The 18,733-nt window shown below is 33.0% G+C and overlaps 1 protein-coding gene across 2 annotated transcripts in view; it reads right to left on the reverse strand.

Moving 5' to 3' along the window:
- The window catches only part of supt3h (SPT3 homolog, SAGA and STAGA complex component), a 113,402-nt gene that overhangs the window by 23,272 nt on the left and 71,397 nt on the right, over positions 1-18,733 (reverse strand). For both annotated transcript variants that reach the window (XM_059518439.1, XM_059518440.1), the window contains exons 4-6: positions 12,281-12,367; positions 10,912-11,005; positions 4,738-4,886 (exon numbers count right to left, since the gene is read on the reverse strand). In XM_059518439.1, coding sequence (XP_059374422.1) covers positions 4,738-4,886; positions 10,912-11,005; positions 12,281-12,367 — 330 coding nt within the window. The remainder of the gene's footprint in view (positions 1-4,737; positions 4,887-10,911; positions 11,006-12,280; positions 12,368-18,733) is intronic.

Consider the following 18,733-nt stretch of genomic DNA (forward strand, 5'->3'; position numbering starts at 1 on the left):
GGGCTGTCTGTGTAAACTTTAAGAGAGCCGTGCGAAGTAATGAACCCTCTTAATAGCAACCCAACAAGTCTGACTTGGATTTACAGCAGAGTGTGTTAAGTTGCAGGTCAGAACCTATAATTAGACGTTTCCTCATCCTGGACCAATTTCATACCTTCATGTAACAGTCAATTTGAGCTCTCCACTAGGCCGTGTGTCATAAAACATAAAGGTTCAAGGTTTACGACTGCTTTTTCTTCCCTCCTCGTGCCGCTAAGGGTCTACAGAGAGCCATGTCGAGGTTCGAGGCTGAGGACAGTCTGACGAGATGCTCGCCTGGATCGTTTTCAGGCCACCCAAACCAACCGGAGTCTTTTTATTTAGTTAGCTGGCAGTCATTGGAAATTCCATCTTTCAAAATACATATTAATGATGCCGAGCGCCTGCTCGTTACTAGCGCTGGAACTGCGATTTCTATTAGTGTCGTTAAGAGCCGAACGGAGGTCTCGTTTTGCACTCCGAGGGGGAATACACAGCAGTCTCGGTGTCTGGGTCCCAGTCCAAATTGGGCCGCGAGCGATACGAGACTGGAGCCGCTGCACTTTTAAATAACTCTTGTCAAGCGGCTGGCCTGAGACGGGAGAAATGTTTTGACTGTGGCTTATTGAGCAGCGGGGGGATTCAATGTTTCTATACTATGTTCAGCCACTGATTAAATCAAAACGTTAACCCAACTGCTAATAGCCAAATTACACCCACAACTGACGAGGTGGCCGTATAGGAGGACGTTGGCAAATATTTGATTTGGCCGCTGCTGACTTTCATTTCGTGCCAGTGTGGTCTGGATAAAAAGAATCTCAATTTGTACCACTGCTAGCGATGAGATTTCCATAGGCCGAGGCCCAAGATATATTTTGGATATCTAGTGTAGTACTGTATATTTCACTCGGTGATTAACAGCCCGAGGCAGGCTAGAATTGAATTTGTGGGGCGTTTCATTCAGATGCACGGCTAAGTTTAGACGATCAAACGCGGATGGGTTTAAAGAGAGTCAGTGTTGAAGATAGGAGGCCTTGGAAGATATTTAAATGAGCCCTAACATCCCTCTCATGTTGAAGAGACTCAATAAAACAGCTGATGACACTCACACCTTGAACTTTCAATTATTGTTGAAAGAGCAAATGGGGGGGGGGTCTTTAAATCCACTTTCTGAATCTATTAAAGGTCATAATCACTATGAAAAAACATGTGTAGTTCATGTCCTGCAAGGAGTTCTTCTAATGCAAAACACAAACTTTGGTGTGTTTCGATTTGTAATTCATGACATACTTTTGGCTTAAATGTGCATGCTCTGAACAAACTCAGACAGGGTGAAGTGAACTGAACTCGGAGCATTTCAGCTCAGGCATTGTGAACGCAAAATGCTTCACTTTCCTTTCACATGCATGTGATTCCCAATATATTTGACTATTACATGCTACCATGCATTAATGATGATGGTAACATACAACGACACAGAGTCTATGGGGGGAAAAACATCATGAATACACAAAGAAACGCAATGTTTTTAACCAGACCAAAGTAGAAATATTACAAATGAAATAGGTTAGGAATTATGTTAATATAGTATAGTATTACAACAGCATTGTATATGATAAAAGAGGTCTGGATGGATGGATGGATGGATGGATAGAAAGAAAAAGGTCCACTTTCAAATGCAAGGACATTGTGACTTAATGAAAAAAAAAAAAAAAAAGGACCAAACACCCTCAGAGATGCTTTTATCAGGTCATTCAGACTCAAAAAACTTCCAGTATATTAAGTTCACATAACTGTTCTTTCAAAGAAAAATCTGAAAGTGGAAAAAAGAATAGTAACTATCCAAAGTCATGAGAAAACCCAAGCAAGTGCAAGAGTTTACATGGCTGTTTTCGGCATTTACGATTTCCTAGGGAATTTGCAAAGAACAGATCACCAGTGTCCCAGAATAGCGTCCTGCTGTCATCATGGCATTAAGGCAAAACAATGCGGATCCCACACATCATGACAAAAACACTTTTAAACATTCCCATCTGAACGCGGCCGGGAAAATAACAGATTGTCAAAAGATCTTAAAGGGTCCTTGGGAAGATGGATGATCTGCCGGAGGAAACACAATCCACACACCGCTGACAAAAGAGAGGTCATCGCTGGCTGATCGAGTGAATTATACCTGGACTGGACATCTGACAGATGCTTGACCCGTGAGCTGTGGCTTTGGAAGTCCTATGAAATAATGGCCTGAGTATTTACACAAGTGCTGTAGTTTATTAACACAGTGAGAAAATCTGGAGAGTAAATGGACGATGCAAATGAGAGGTTTGAAATGGTCTCAATCACAGTAATAAAAGCGCTTTGAGTAGTAATAGACTCATATTCTGACTAAATCAATGAATCAGAACAGAACGGTCTTCTGTAATTATCGCAAGGTTTTCAAACACTCTAAAATTGGATTAGTGACCGAAATTTAAATTCATCTTTCGTAAAATATATAAATGTCAAATAATAAACATTTAATAAACAATAATACATAATTTATATAATAAATAAATAAATTATATGCAGACATATAGAAAATCATTTATATATTACAAAATTATGTATTATGTAATATTACATATAGACAGGAAACTGTATATATTCTAAAAGTTTAGTATTTTGCATTTTTATTACTTTATACACACATGCAACAAAATAATTACAAAATAAACAAAGGTTTAAATACATAAATGAATATGTAAAAATACATTTGAATTTAATTACATTATTTTTTATAATCTTGTATAATACAATTACATAATATAATGATAAATGTTAAATAATATTTTATGTAATAAAACTATATAAATTATTATTAAATTATATGTGTTTATATACAATATATACAGTACATTTAACATAATAATAATAATAATAATTTCTTTAATTTATAATTTTAGATAATATATCTTTTATATATATATAAATCTGAAAAATAAATAGCATTTAAAGCGGAATAATTATAAACATTTACAAATGTAAAAACAATAAGCAAAATCAAGAAAAACAAAAAAAGAAAACAGATGCTTTTACAGTACACAATAATAATAAATATATACAGTGTATATATATAAAGCTTGCAACTGCATGTGTAAGCAGCAGGTAAGGTGAGCAGATGGAAGAGTGCAGGAAAACCAGACATGAACCAAAAGAGCTGGTTAAGGAAGACGAGGGGGCTGCGGATGAACAGGGCACTTGATAAACCATAAAGCTCCTCTCTCCAGGACTTCATGAGTGGGGCAAAGTGGGAGGCCTCTCAAAAGGTTGTCCTGATAGCTAAAACATACCCATTAAAACCCTCAGTAGGAACAACGTTTTGGGGGAAACCGCAGGCTTTCTTGGCCACATCCAGAACTGACTGGGGCTCAGTTTTAATTGAGACGGGACGTATAAAGTCTCATGGTGATACCCCCTTGTCCACGGTTCTTGCTTCATACCTTTAATTACATCTTTCAGATGTGACTATTTATTTCACTTGGCACAGCAAGAACAAAAGGATAGAGTTCATGTTCATATCGCAGAGATTCAGTGCGTTTAATCATGTATCAGTGTCTAATTTGGACTCATACAGAAGCGCATCACCACACTACTTTCCTAGTTTGGACTGAAAACGCTCCCATTGGCGTTTTACATGTCGATTCCTGCTCTCTAGTTTCAATCGTATTTGCATCTCTGTCTGGTGTGCACAGAGGAAAATATCACAATGGAAACTCAGATGAGATGTTAAGACTATTAGTGGAGGACGATGAACCCTACTGACAGCAGCCGGAGCCTTGCTTTCTTGTCTTTTATTCAGCATGAGTATTAAAACCACATGTTTTAGTGTCGTCTCAATATCAGGTGCTTCTGCGGTTCGTGACTACATGTTTAAACACCTTGTTTGGGTCAAACTGCTGTTCCACGATGATTACAGGAATAAAGTGCACTCGTTCACAGTGTCATTTAAGGGCACACACTGTCTTGAGCTGTTTGAGCTCTTGATTCACTAAATATATATTAGTAAACAATTAAGTTAATCAAGTATATATATATAATTAACTATATATTATATATCTATTAAAATAATTATAAAAATAATAAAAATGTTTTGATATATAATATGAATGAATGATGCATTTATATATTATATAATATGTAAAAGTGGCATTGCTTTAAATAAAAATAAATAAATAAAATACCCAGTGTGAATGGAAACTGGATAAAGTCAACTCAAATGGACTAAAAAGAGACGAGTCTACTTCTAATTCAAATCCAGGGGCATTGTGAATTAATGTAAAAAAACAAAAAAAAAATTCAATTACATTTCACTTAATTAAATTTTTTTTTTAAACAATACCTTTTATAATTAAATACCTATTAGAATTAAATAAGTCATAGTATATTGTAAAACTTATATGTTATGAAATAAAAAATAGGGAAAAACTGCCTTGGTAAAAAAAAAAAAATTTAAATTAAATTTCAAATTGTGTTTTCTCACATTGCCAGTTTATCGACTGCATCTAAAATTGAATATGGATTTGAATAATAAACAGATTTTTGATAGTTAATGTATTGTTGTGCCTGTAAAAACATTTCTAATCTTAATTTAAATTTGCATGACAGTGGTTCATGAATAAGACGCAGGGTTTTAGTCAGTTCGGCCAATCTTTATCATGAAAGCCTGCATATTTCTGCTCTCACCTCCAGCCGCTCCTGCTTGACTTCATCCACCTCCTCTTCCTCCACCAGCGTCAGGAATTCCCCCGTCTGGTCGATGGAGCTCATGAAGTCCTGCAGCAGACGCTGTCTCTTGTTGACCGTGCTGCTGCTGCTGCTGCTGCTGTATTTGTCTGTGAGAGGACAGAAACAGTCACTCATCTGAGACCCAGCGGCCCACTCGACTCCTTTACCTGAGTCATGAAGACCCAGAGCTCAGACAACACACACTTATCTGTCACAGAACCATGCCACAGAACAAAACTATACACTGTTTATATGAGAAAAAAATAAATAAAGGGATCTATGGGATGCTGTTTAGTCTCAAAAGTTAAAAACAATGGATTTGAATAATATATAAAGTGTTTTATGAGAGATGGAAAATGTTTTAATTGATTTAATGGTTTAATCTTTGCCATAATCACAATGAGAGATGAGCTAAATCTTAAAGCTAGTGAAAATATTATTCAATACTGACTGATAAATAACCACTATCAAAATATGATAACTGATATTGGTCCAATATATATTGCATCAGTTAAATGTCTGAAATGAGTTTTGTAGGCAAAAATAAATTTTGCATTCATATAAAAGTATTTGTTTTTACAAAACTATTTTTAATTAGTAAATATGCATATCGGTACATGCATGTAAATATATAACACTTATAGATGGTTTTCCTTTACTGTCCACTCCAACTACAAAATTATTACCAATACTAATAATATATAATAACATGGGTGTATTCATACATTTTTAATGTGCTAATATATATATATATATATATATATATATATATATAAATATTAATAATGTTCATTTAACAAAATGACTATGCTAAAATTACTAATAATTTATATTACACACACTATATAATTATGCATATAATTTTTAATGAACATTATTAACATGTATTAATGTTAACATTGCATTAGTATAATAACTATAAAATAAAAAAATAAAATCTTATTTTAAACAATAATATATTAGTTGGAGTGGAAAAGCATAATCAAATAATCATAAAAAATATAATATATTGTATGCTTAATGTACGTTTAAAATGTATAAATGTTAATAATGTACTTTTAATGTAATATAATTATTACAACATATATTTAATCTGCATTATTAACATTTAATAATGTTAACATTAACAATAACTAACTAAATAAATACATATATTAGTTGGAGTGGAAAGCCTCATCAAAAAAAAAATCATTATTATAATTATTATTATTAACACATTATAAGATATATTTATTCATAATTTGAATGTATGTTTAAAATAGATAAATGTCAATAATGTACCCTTAATATATAAATATAATGTAATTTTTAATTTTAATGTACATTATTAACATTAATTAATGATAACATTACATTAACATAATAAATAAATAAATAAATACAATCTTATTTTCAAAGAATAATTATATATTTGAGGTGGAAAAGCATCCATCAAACATACTCCTCCTTCGCTAGTGTTTAAAAACATCCCATGATGCACCTCGTGAAGTTGGTTAATGAATGTCCAGAGTGAGCAGAGCTGGAAACCAGACTAATAAGCAGCTCAAATATGAGAGATTTTATATCGGTGTCAAGTTTTGTTCACTATGTACATAACTCCCACAGCAGGATAAAACCACGCTCTACCACAGCAACTGATTTTCAATGTTTCCAGCATGTTCATGCATTTGAGCGTCAGCGGGCATTACAGGCCTAAAGCTCCAGGGTGGGAAAATGAAAAGAAAAAAAAAAAAGAAGGAAAACGTTAATTAAATGAAAGGACAGAAATAGCCCCAGAATGTGTTTAATCAAGGTTACTGAATTTATGACACCTCAATAACAGCTTGTTTTATGGGCTTCAGGTTCGTTGGGACTGGCACAGCATAACCTCGAACAGACTGTAATTGTGGACTTCCTCTGTAAATGCTGCAACTCAATCAAACGGTAAAAATGTCAGTTTGCATAAACTCACTTTTAAATGATACAAATACGTTGACGTACATAGTCAGTAGTGCATTTTTGGCTTTAAAGAATCTTTAATTTGACATCTGATACAATATTTGGATGAATAAAAGGCCTTGGAAAATCTTGGTTTGGATAAATAGTTAATCTAATAACTATGAAATGGTGCTTTAAAATGTAACTACATAAACACTGGTAAAAAAATGAATTCATTCTTTAAAATCAAGAAGTACAAGTTAAAAATGGCATTTTAAATGTGCCTGTAATAGAAATGCTTTGAACACGGTAGATTACAACAGAAAACTGCATAAAAGTACATTCAAGTTTGCATATCGCACATTTTTTTCTAGACTTACTGAACCTGCCTTAAATTAACTGAGCATATGTTTACAGAACAATATGTCTAAATGTATAAACACGACCAACCAACAGGGCTTGCAACCCAAATTATGTCCGTTAACTACTTGTATTTCCAAGAGGAACATGTGAGACCTGATTTTATACAATGAGAACTGAACACATGGTGACAAGTGTTCAACTGGACGAATAGTTAATCTAATAATGAAATGTTACATTAAAACTTAACTTAAACACTAGTAAAAACATATTTGACCTAGTTAATTAATGCTTTAGAATTAAGAACTACAAGTAAAACAAACAAACAAAAACATTTTAAATGTGTCCAAGCTTAATGTAATAGGAGGTTTAGAAGTGCTTTGAACAAATAAATATTGAACAAATGCATTAAACACTTTTGATCTAGTGAATTTATCCGACAACTACAAGTAAAACATTTTTCATTTGCTTGGTGATAAGAAGTGCTATAGACATAGCAGATCAAAACATAATGTGCATAAAAATAAAGAAATGTTTTTATCTCATGCATTTTTTCCCTAGACTTACCTACCATAATTTAAATGTGTTTACCTAACATGTTTACCTAATAATGTCAGTTGTAACTACTTGTATTTCCAAATGAAACAGAATATTCAACATGAAAAAAAAAAAAAAAACTGGTGAAATCTAATTTTCTGCACTATGAATTGAACTCACAGTGAAAATAAATAGTCCATGCCATATAGTTGCATTTAGCAGCTCTCATCAAGCTGCCATGAAGATTAAGATACTATTAATATTAACATAATACTATTAATGATTTCCTGTAAATTTGACGACTAAATGGGTTTGATGAATCACTCCGAATATGAGCATTCAGGAACAATAAGATACTTTAGATACAATACTTTAGTAAGATAATAAGGTTACACTTTATTTCGATAGTCCACTTTAGACATTCTACTGACTATAAGTAACTTTGTAACTACATGTCAACTACATATCAACTAAATCTCAGAAATTTGCAACTATATGTCTACTAACTCTCAGAGTAGACTGTTAGGGTAGGTTTAGGGTTAGTGTTAGGGGTAGGTTTAGGCTTAGTATAAGTTGACAATAAGTTGACAAAGAAATTGTTAGAAGATATTAAGCAAACAGTCTACTAATACTCTACTAACTGCTAGTTGACATGTAGTTGCAAAGTTACTTACTGCTAGTAGAATGTCTAAAGTGGACTATCAAAATAAAGTGTTAACGATAATAAAAAAAGCACTTCACAATAACAATCTCCTGCTCTACTACATCTGACCCCAAATCTGCTGAGCAACCTAAGAAAACACAATGGTAGTTGAACAGAAGTTCCTCATTTGCAGTTTAGTTTTGTTTTAGGGGTCACTGTACAAACACACGGAAAGAAATCAGAACCCATGTTCTCGCTCTAAGAAAGAAAGAAAGAAAGAAACAGGCTTCCCTGTCCTCACACTGAAACAATTCCCTCTTAGATTTGATTTTGCAGGCAATAATGCAGATAATAGTCAGAGAACAATAATCTCCTGGTTTCAAGGGCTTCTTTGGGGTCAGGCAAATTTCAGAAGAGCAACACATTACAGACAGCAAGCCATGGAAAAGCTTCTGTGTTCAGACATGGAGACTCCGCAATCCAAACGCCGCATTTCAATGTTCTTCCATCTCTCAAGTTACACTCTAGATGAGGAGCAAGAGTCCTAATGACACTCTGCATGACATTACGCTGCTTCTGCGGATGGTTTTCCTCGCTCACGCTCATTTTTCGGTGATATTGATGAGGGAGGGCTGTTCAAAGCAGATTCAAGCCAAAGCTTCTGCCGGCATTTTGGTAAATGACTCTCACTGATTGACTGTGGCGTACAAAATTACCCCTCGACTCCACTTATTATGTGCCTCTTCGTCATTTAAGAAAACAGCTAAATGGTAAAATGCTGTTGATGGGGGGAAATGTACTGAATATCTTACGAACAAAATCATTCATATGGAAAACATGCTAAGTGGCAAACATATGCAGGGCTCCAAACAAAAAAATCGAGTAAGGAGCCATTGGCTCCTATAAGAAAAAAACTTAGGTGCCAAATGATTTTTTTAGGTGCCAAAGAATAAACATGTTTTATGCGTTTTATTAAAATTTTTTATTTGACATTTTAAATTTTACATTTTAACTTTTTTATCATACTGACGTGTTTATGTCTCATCTTTTCTTGACTTTATCAGCATTTTAATCCATCTTGTAGATGACCTGGGAATAAGCTAAGCGATAAGAATAAGCGCGGTCTTTTCCAACTTGAAACATACAGTCATGCGTTGTTTATTACACAAAATCTGTACCAATAAAATCTGGACCATAAGCATCACTTGGCCCCTGAGTATAGTTTGGGGTGATTTTCAATTCCGTTCTGCGCCGCTTCCGCGTCGCTTCGGCGTCCGGTGTGAACCAGGCGTAATTTAGGGGCCGTTCACATGTCGCGTCTTTTGCGCGCTCAAGTTCCTTATTTCAAATGTAAGCGCGCGGTATGCGTGCGTGCTCATAATGGAAGCGACGCGCTCGTTTTTTCCAGGCGCGTCAAAACATCTCAACTTTTCAGAATCCCGCAAGCGCACCGCAGGACATGTGACAAGAACCAACCAATCAGCTTCATCCTTTCCAGTACCAACGTTGAAAGCTCAGCCAAGATGAAGGAACAGCTGATCATAGCTGTATATGGATGGCCATTTTTAAATAAATTTAGTAACAGAGCTACTGCGATTTTTAGTGCTGCAAATCCATTTATCCTTTGCTGAAATTTACGAGTCTTCATGGAGAGAACAGGTCATGGTTGCTTACCAACGGCAGACGCCTCAGGAGCGCAAGAGCCCGAAGGCTTTTGGAAAAAAATCAGAAAGCGGCGCGCCTAGCGTTTTCCACGCGTTTTTAGGCACGATATGTGAACGGCCCTTAAAGAGCACCAAAACTGTATTTATTGTTTGAATTTTGTTATGAATTTGGAATAATTGTAAAGCTGATACTTTGTAAATTAAAAAGTAACAAAGCACAAAGCTTTTTGCGATTACTGGACGGCAAGTGCACTTCAAATAATGAAGTTCATGCATTAACAGAACACAGCATGGACTAAGATCTTGTTAAGAAGAAGCCTTATGATTATAAATGAGAACTTGATCACACAGATGACAGCTTTACCTGTTGTAGTTTGTTCAAGATAAGAACGAAATAGACGCTGTTTTTCTGCACTCTCTCTTCAAGTCTCCATCATTTTTCTCTCGCGCGCGTTTATCAGGTGTGTGTCAGCGCTGCTGCGCGGCAGATGAGGACTGTTTAAAACTCTTTTTCCCACTAAAACTTCGATGCGCATTCTCTCAATACGCGAACATAACAAAAGATGTGAATGCAAAACAATCAGGAAAAAAGGCATTACATGCAATTTTTTAAGAGATAGCATGTAAACACATAGGCCTAGTCGCCAGTGGCGACCTCAGTAAAAACTTCACTCGCATTTTAATATTTATGGTCGCAAATGCGACCGTTTTAGTCGCAGTTTGGAGCCCTGATATGAAGGTCCAATACATTAACTAGGGTTGGGAATCAAGAGCAGGCTCTCATTCAGAGGTTCCTTTTTTTTTTAATTTTCATGATGTTCCGATCCATTACCTGTTCTAAAAGATTTGAATTTTTGAATTTGAATTCGGACAAAATATGGTTTGTTGTCATGCATCTTATTTTCTGTCAGCAATGACTGTGATTCAACAACAAACGAGCACTTGATTCATGGATGCTCGACTCTGAATCAGTGGCAGACCAAAAAATGGAAAATGCTCCAGATATTGTACCTGAATCCAGCACATCTTCATCTTCGATGGTTTTGAGGACTCTGGATTTGTAGTCTCTGAACTGCATGTACCTGATGAGTCGCCGTAATTTTTTCTGAGAGAACAAAATAACAAGTTTAGCATTCAAACTAGAACAATCTCCATCCATCTATCCACCCCACAAAAATGATTTTTTAGTTTCAGACAGTTTAGTTCTTTCTAGAGCTGGCGATGTGTTTATAATACTGAACTAACATTGTAAATAATGAAATACTGCAAAAATCAATATTGTCGCTAATTAAACAGGCTCGGGTCTCCATCCATCTTTGCGTCTCACAAAATGATCTTTTAGTTTGAGTCTCTTCACAACATTAAATAAATCTCATCCTTTTTAGAGCTGGCTGATGCATTCAGAATAATTTAGCTGCCAACACTGAATGAAGCAGCATTATGAATATTGCAAAAAATTAATACTGTCTGTATTGTAAATGTTAGGAGAAAAAAATATACCATGAAAGGAATAAGTCACCCAGAAATTAAACCTACTCCATGATTTACTCATCTTCAAAGCCTTCGTAGGTGTATGTGATGTTCTTCTTTCAGACAAATACAATCAGAGTTACATAAAAAATATATCCTGGCTCTTCCAAGCTCTATAATGGCAGTGAATTTGCCCTAAAAAGTGCATCCATCCATCATAAAAAGTGCTCCAAGGGGTTAATAAAGGCCTTCTGAGGCTAAGCCATGCATTTGTGTAAGAAAATCTCCATATTTAAAACTTTATGAACCTGTCGTATGTGCATTCACAAGAATATAATCACATAAATATCTCAATTTAACAGGCTCAATGTTTAAACTAAAACAATCTCCGTCCATCTTTGTATCCTACAAAATTACTTTTAGTTTTGGTTTCTTCAAAACATGTAAGAAAAAAAAAATGGATGGTGTTAAAAAAAAAAATATATATATATATATATATATGTATATATGTATATATATATATATATATATATATATATATATATATATATATAGAGAGAGAGAGAGAGTGAGTAAGTTTGATTCATTTTAATGAAATAATTCGAAATAATTATAGAGAGAGTGTGGAAAACCTGTTTTATTGAATGATTTTTTTTTTTTAAGTTTATTGTGTTTCAGTTCTTGCATTAAACCTATTTCATCTACTTTACCCTCTTCACTGAAATAACATAAATATAAAAATAATATTTTTTACTGTATCACCCAGCCCTGATTCTTGCTTTTAACCAGTGAGCGAAAAGCGACAGACCTACAAAAGCAATAAAACTACTCGATAACCAAAGCGGTAGTCCATACATAAAAAGGCTAATGATTTATGTTGCGGTAATGTCTCATATTGATGTGCTTTTACCTTGTCTTTCCTCATTAGAAAGATGATATCCTCTGGTGAAATGGCCCTGGCTCCTCTCAGGAGGGCCACCTCTGCGGCCTGATGGAGCTGCAGGAGCAAAGACAGAAAGAAAGGCAATTCAATCAGCAAAGAAAGCAGGAGTATGTAACAATCAGCGCTTGGTAACGTCAACCCGGAGATGTTTTTAAAATCAGCACTCAACTGACGCACTGCATGAAGACCTTGAGGAAACCGATAAGGGGGTTTTATTTTGAGAGCAGGTCTTGAGTCACTTTCGGCGGGACGTGAGTTTCAATGTCTTGTGCAAGAACGTCTAACTTTGCTATTTCTGCTTAAACGGGTCAGAAAATGTCCTTGAGCGCATGGCAAACAGAGAGAAATGCATCAAAACAACAGATAAAAATGAACCAGGCACAGCAAAATACCGCGTGGTGCTTGCCTCGATATGAAAACAAGATAAGCAGTCTAGAAATAGGATTAAATGTGTTTTATGTGTCCTGGTTAAATGTAAAGACATAATTGACCTTTCTATCAGCCAGTGCATGAGAGGTTTACACAGGAATGTCTAAATCATATGCAACTAAATCTTTAAGCTCGAGAAGGACAAAAAAAAACTGCAATGAAAAATGTCTGGTTAAGTGCTATAATTTCACTTTGTTGCCAAAAGAGGAAAAACAGCTCATCCATCATGGTGCAAATGATAGCCGTTCTTATGTAAATCAACATATCCCATGAACGCTCTAGAATTATGGCAAATCTCATGGAAGGACTCTAGTGTTAACTTACTGATATTTTTAAACCCGTCCTAACAAAAGGATAAAAAGGGAGGATCGAGTTCAACAAAACTATTCTTTGTAAAACTGCTTTGGACGCGAATGTAAAAGTGCTATATAAATACACTGGACTGAACTGAAGCAAACCACAACTAATGATCTGTGACATATATAATAACAAACTCAAGAAGAGCAAGATCTGATTAATTGTAGAGCTGGCTTTTCTTAGTTAAAAAGATGATTTGATGTTGAGGATGCACTTGTATATGAGAACTAAATACCATCTGAAAAATGCAAAGCAAATACCATCATGTAATAATCAAAACAGTTACAAAATAAAATAAAAGACGACATTAGGAACATAAAAATATCTGAAAAACAGAAGCCTATTTAAAATATCATTAAGAGTTTTTGCATTTAAAAAGATCAAATAATTCTCAATCATTTATATGATTTACTATTTATATACTGGTATATAATAATAGATTTTAGATTAATGTGATTAAAAAAATAAAAAAATAAAAATAAATAATATGAAAGTATTATTTTTTAAATATATTTTATTTTTATTTCGGTTTTATATTGTTTGAGTTTTAAGTAACGATAAGAACTCTGGTAAAAAGCCTTAATAAACAGTCCTAAAAAAGTAAAAGTTTTATTTATTTATGTGAATCAGTTCAGACAGTCTATTTAAATGAATTAAATTTCAGTTAAAATGTATTTGTTCAAGTAATGGCTTTATGGTGTTAGTTTTCGTTAACAATAATAACCATGGGAAATAGCCAATAAATAAATAAATACATAAAAATTAGCAATCATAAAAAGGCACATTTTAATTTACTCAAAATATGTTTTCTTATGTTTTTGGTATTTAAATGAATTGATTCAAAACTCTGATTGAATCATAATTTAAGCAGGGTCAACATGTGCCATTTTTAAAGTACTAAATGTTTTTGTCTTGCTTCATGAGAAAAATCTGGGAATTTTTTTTTTATTTATTAAAATTTTATTTATTAAAAATAAAATAAAAATGATTGTATTGATAATTGTGCTTAATTGTCATTACAAAAAATTAAGAATGAAAAAAAATGAAATTGTCCTAAAAAATAAGCTGGAAATTTTGTGATTGACTTGCATGGACCTGGACTTTTTAATTTTTGTTTTTATGTTTGCATTTTCATTTTGCACTGGAAAAAAATAGAAACCTTTCAGCATGCAATCCTCGATAAAGAGCTCTTGTTGGTAAAACCACTGAAGGGCCCTTGAAAGATCCTCGACTCTTGAGTGCAGCTGACTACAACTCGTCCAAAAAAGAAAAGATGATATTCTTCATGAAGAGGCACAGACTTAATCCACCTTGAGACCTGGAATACACACAAGCAGTTCTTGGCGTCTGTAAACATTTGCTGGTCATAAATATATTTGCTCAGGAACGTACATGTGAGTGTGCGAGCCGGATGGACCCCACACATGCACACACAGGGGGAGCATTTACCACCGCGCCACAAGACTTTAATATAGATCTCTCTGGCCTGGCATCACACCAAGGTTGACATACCGGCTGCCATGTCGGTCCCACTGTTTTGCAGAGGAATGGTTTTTAATAGACAGAAATGGCTGTAAGTATGCAGAATCTCATCCCTCACTCTCCACACGCACCCCGGCCAAAATTCCCATCATCCTCGGAAACCAGAACCACTTTCCTGAGGAATTATATTTATAAAGGATAGTATTCTGATGTACAATGATACATTAACAACTTTATGACCCATTCGACTAGATTTGAACTAGAAAACTAAGAGTAATAATAATTTATATTAATTTATTATCTTAACCATTGCTTATAAATCTGTCGTTATAATAATTTATTACCAAATCTTGGATTCTATCTTTTTGTCAATTTGTTTTATTTTAATTAGCACAGGTTTCGTATTTATTTATTTTTTTGACTTTTTTTTTTTGTCAAATAAAAAAATAAAAATGAAATAAATTAAATAAAAAAAATAAAAACATAATATAATAAAAATTAAAGTGAGGACAGAAAACATAAAAAATATAAAAATAAAACCTAGGATAGTATATCAGTAATTTATTATGAATGTATATAAACGAAATATATCTACAAATTATTTGTGGATAATATTTCAATGTTCACTCAAAAACAGATAAGACCAATATAATACTACAATATAATATAATATAATATAATATAATATAATATAATATAATATAATATAATATAATATAATATAATATAATATAATATAATATAATATAATATAATATAAAGTGAAAACTGAAAATCCAAAACTAAAATCTAAAATAAAACCTAGGATAGTATACAGTATAAATTAAATGTATATCAAAAAGCATGATTTGTGAATAATTCTGGCAATGCTCATTCGAAAACTTAGGTGCATAAGCTCAGCTCAATGAGGCCTATATATAATATTATGTAATGTAATATAATGTAATATAGTTCATATATTTCTGAATTATATTATATAAAATTAAATCAATTTTAAACCTAAAACAAAACTACCAAAACTTCCTCTTTTAATTAAACGATATATATATATATATATATATATATATATATATAAAATTTATTTATTTTTTTATTAATATTATTATTATTTTTTTTTATTTTTTTTTTTATTATTATTATTATTTATCTCCAAGCAATAGCCTGTGTGAGATAAATTTTAGTGCATTGCGATAACAGTAACTAGCATTTTCGGGAAAAAGAAAATCCCCTCCCAACATCAGAGTTAAATGCATATAAAGCCATTTAAAAGGAAAACATTTGATGAATTTGGCCCAAAAGGGGGAAAAAACATGATTGCTTAAAACTCTGACAGAACGGCTCTTTTCAGGCTTAAGGAAGGTTTTTCCATACCATTTGCAATCCCTGGCTTGCAAAACTGTCTTCTGCAAAATATCAGATTAATTTTAGTAATTGGTCTAATTTTACAGGTTGATCAAAGCTAAACGAAGTCGGGTTATTCCATTCAGTCATGAACACTGGGATCTCTGTGGTCTTTTTCCAGCGAGGCTGTTGACAGTTTACTGCAGAGGCGAAGGACTGTTTTACCATTTCTGAGATGCCTGAGTTATCATACTACAGCGGTATTCATACCCATCTGCATATTATCGTTTTTGGTTTCACTGAAAAAAAAAAGACAAAGAAAACAGGAGACTAAATATGAAATGTAAACACAGACGTGGAGGGAGGGGCTGATGATGGTTTGATTGACAGCTGGTCTCAGGAAAAACTGGCCTCCTTGTTTTCTTTTAATGAAACACTGAAAAAGACTAACAAAAATCTAATTCCTGTGAGCAAAATCATACGTTCTGGCATTATTACCTCACCCTCATGTCTGTACAACCAGAAGCAAAATATAAGTTGTTAGTGTATTACAGTAATGAAAAATAAAGAATGAGAATCAAAAGTTACAAAAAAGCAAAAAAAAAAAGCATCCAGAATGGATTGCAGTAATGAGAATGAGGGGAAAAGTGCTTAAAAGTCAAGAAAACAATCACAACATTGAGCCTGTTAAATCAGCAATCACATAATTGTCACAATGCAATTATAAATATAATATTTAGCATTCTGATATTTATATATACATAAACTAATAAGATTAAAAAAAACTGAATTACTGAAAATTAAAGTTAGTACAACAAGCAGTACATAGCAGTGTTAATTTAATATTATCATTTTGATATAATATTATAGTTTTAGTTAATATTTGGAATTAGATTTTAGTTTTATATTTTATGTTTCATTTTAATTTTAGTTAAAGTTTTAGTAACTGTTGTATTTTTGTCATTTGTATGAATTTGTCTACATCAATTATACAAATAAATAAAAATTAATTTTCTATATATATATATATATATATATATGTATATTATATTATTAAACTAACAAATATTCTAAAAAACTGATGTATTACATTTAACGTTTTTATTTATTTTAATTTGGTGTGAAATGTGATCTGGATATGTATTTCTGTGATTTATCCAATCATCAAAACAACCCTTCAATGTTAGTCTCCAAAATAAAATAACTTAATTTATATTTATATTTATGAGTTTTAGTTTATTCATCTAAACTAAACTACATGAAAATGAGAAATTTTGCTTCACCAACTAGCTAACCTTTATAAAAAATGTTAACATTTATTTTGTCTCAAGTAATGAAAATATACAGTGTATTGTTTTGGTTCAGCTTTCGTTAACAGTTGAACAAACAACTCCAAGTAAATGTTATCACCGGAGATCCTAAGATCTTAAATCTTTTATCATATGAGCACAAAAGCAGCTCAGACGTTCTGCTAAACATCTTCTGTGTTTCAAAACAAAAAGCTGCATTTGAAACAACACGAAAGTGAGCAAATGAAGACCAGTCCAGAAATATTACACATCCTGGTACAAAAACATGTTTGCATATGAGAGACTGAAAGAGCTCAACACGACTGAATTCAGAGACAGATTCCTGGCCTGGGGAAAGCACACAGGTCTTGCTCCTTAATTAGACAAATCAATTTGAATTACAACACATTTTCAAGCGCCACTGGGCTCAGCGGTCTCTGCTTCACGTTACAGTGCTGCAGCTTTCATGCAACAGAACGGCAGAAGTCAAATAAACAAGCCTGCTGAAGATCATTTCCTCTCCTCTGCTACTGCAGAGCTCTGAAACCAAACCCATTATTTGATTACACTAGAAAAGGTAACAGGAAGAGCCGGGAGAATTCCACTCACAGCGTCCTTGTAAAGATCAATTACACCATTTCCTTTGAAAGACAGCAAAATAAAACAAGCAGCGATATTTTCAGAACTAGCAGACTGGGATCGAGATCACATCACCTGAAAATCTGATGTGAAGGCTGAAAAACTTCATTAGACTTTCTCAACCCAAACCTGAGGGTCGCTAGTTAAACGCCGCAGAGCTTCGAAGGAGACTGGCACTGTTTGAAAAAGTAAGTGATGTGGATAAATCACACAAAACCAGTCAAGAACACTCCTGGATCCAAAACTGAGAAGGGTTAAATAAGTGAAATATTTTGCACAACGAAAAAGATACGCAAGATAAGCACATTTGATCTAAATTCGTACAAATATTTTTTACATTCAAGACAAAATAAATGTGAAAGAAAATAATTATTTAATGCTGATTTACATAATATGAACATGTAGATAGATAGATAGACAGACAGACAGACAGACAGACAGACAGATAGATAGAAATTGAAAAAAAATATTTACTGCTGATTTAAATTCTGAAAAAATAATGCGAGTATATTTGTGTGTGTGTGTGTGTGTGTATATATATATACACATAATACATAATATTTGTAAATGTCAATGCAAACAAATTTGACATTATATATTAGTAAATAGCAGTGTTATAATAGTATTATAGATGCACTTTTATAATTTTTGTTACTTTAATTTATATATAACTTTTATATTTTCTGTTTTAATATTACTTTTAAGTTTTAGTAATTTTGTTGTGTTCAGGGATTTTTATTAGTTTATCATGTTTTAATTTTTTTTATTTTAGCTCTTAGTTTTAGCTTATTTAGTTTTCATTTTTTTAGTAATTTTAGTTAAACTAAACAAAAACGCCTTGTCGAGCTGAAATAAAATACGTTTTTACATTTTATTCTATTTC

This window comes from Carassius carassius, chromosome 31 (genome assembly GCF_963082965.1).
Source record: "Carassius carassius chromosome 31, fCarCar2.1, whole genome shotgun sequence".
Classification (NCBI taxonomy): Eukaryota; Metazoa; Chordata; class Actinopteri; order Cypriniformes; family Cyprinidae; genus Carassius; species Carassius carassius.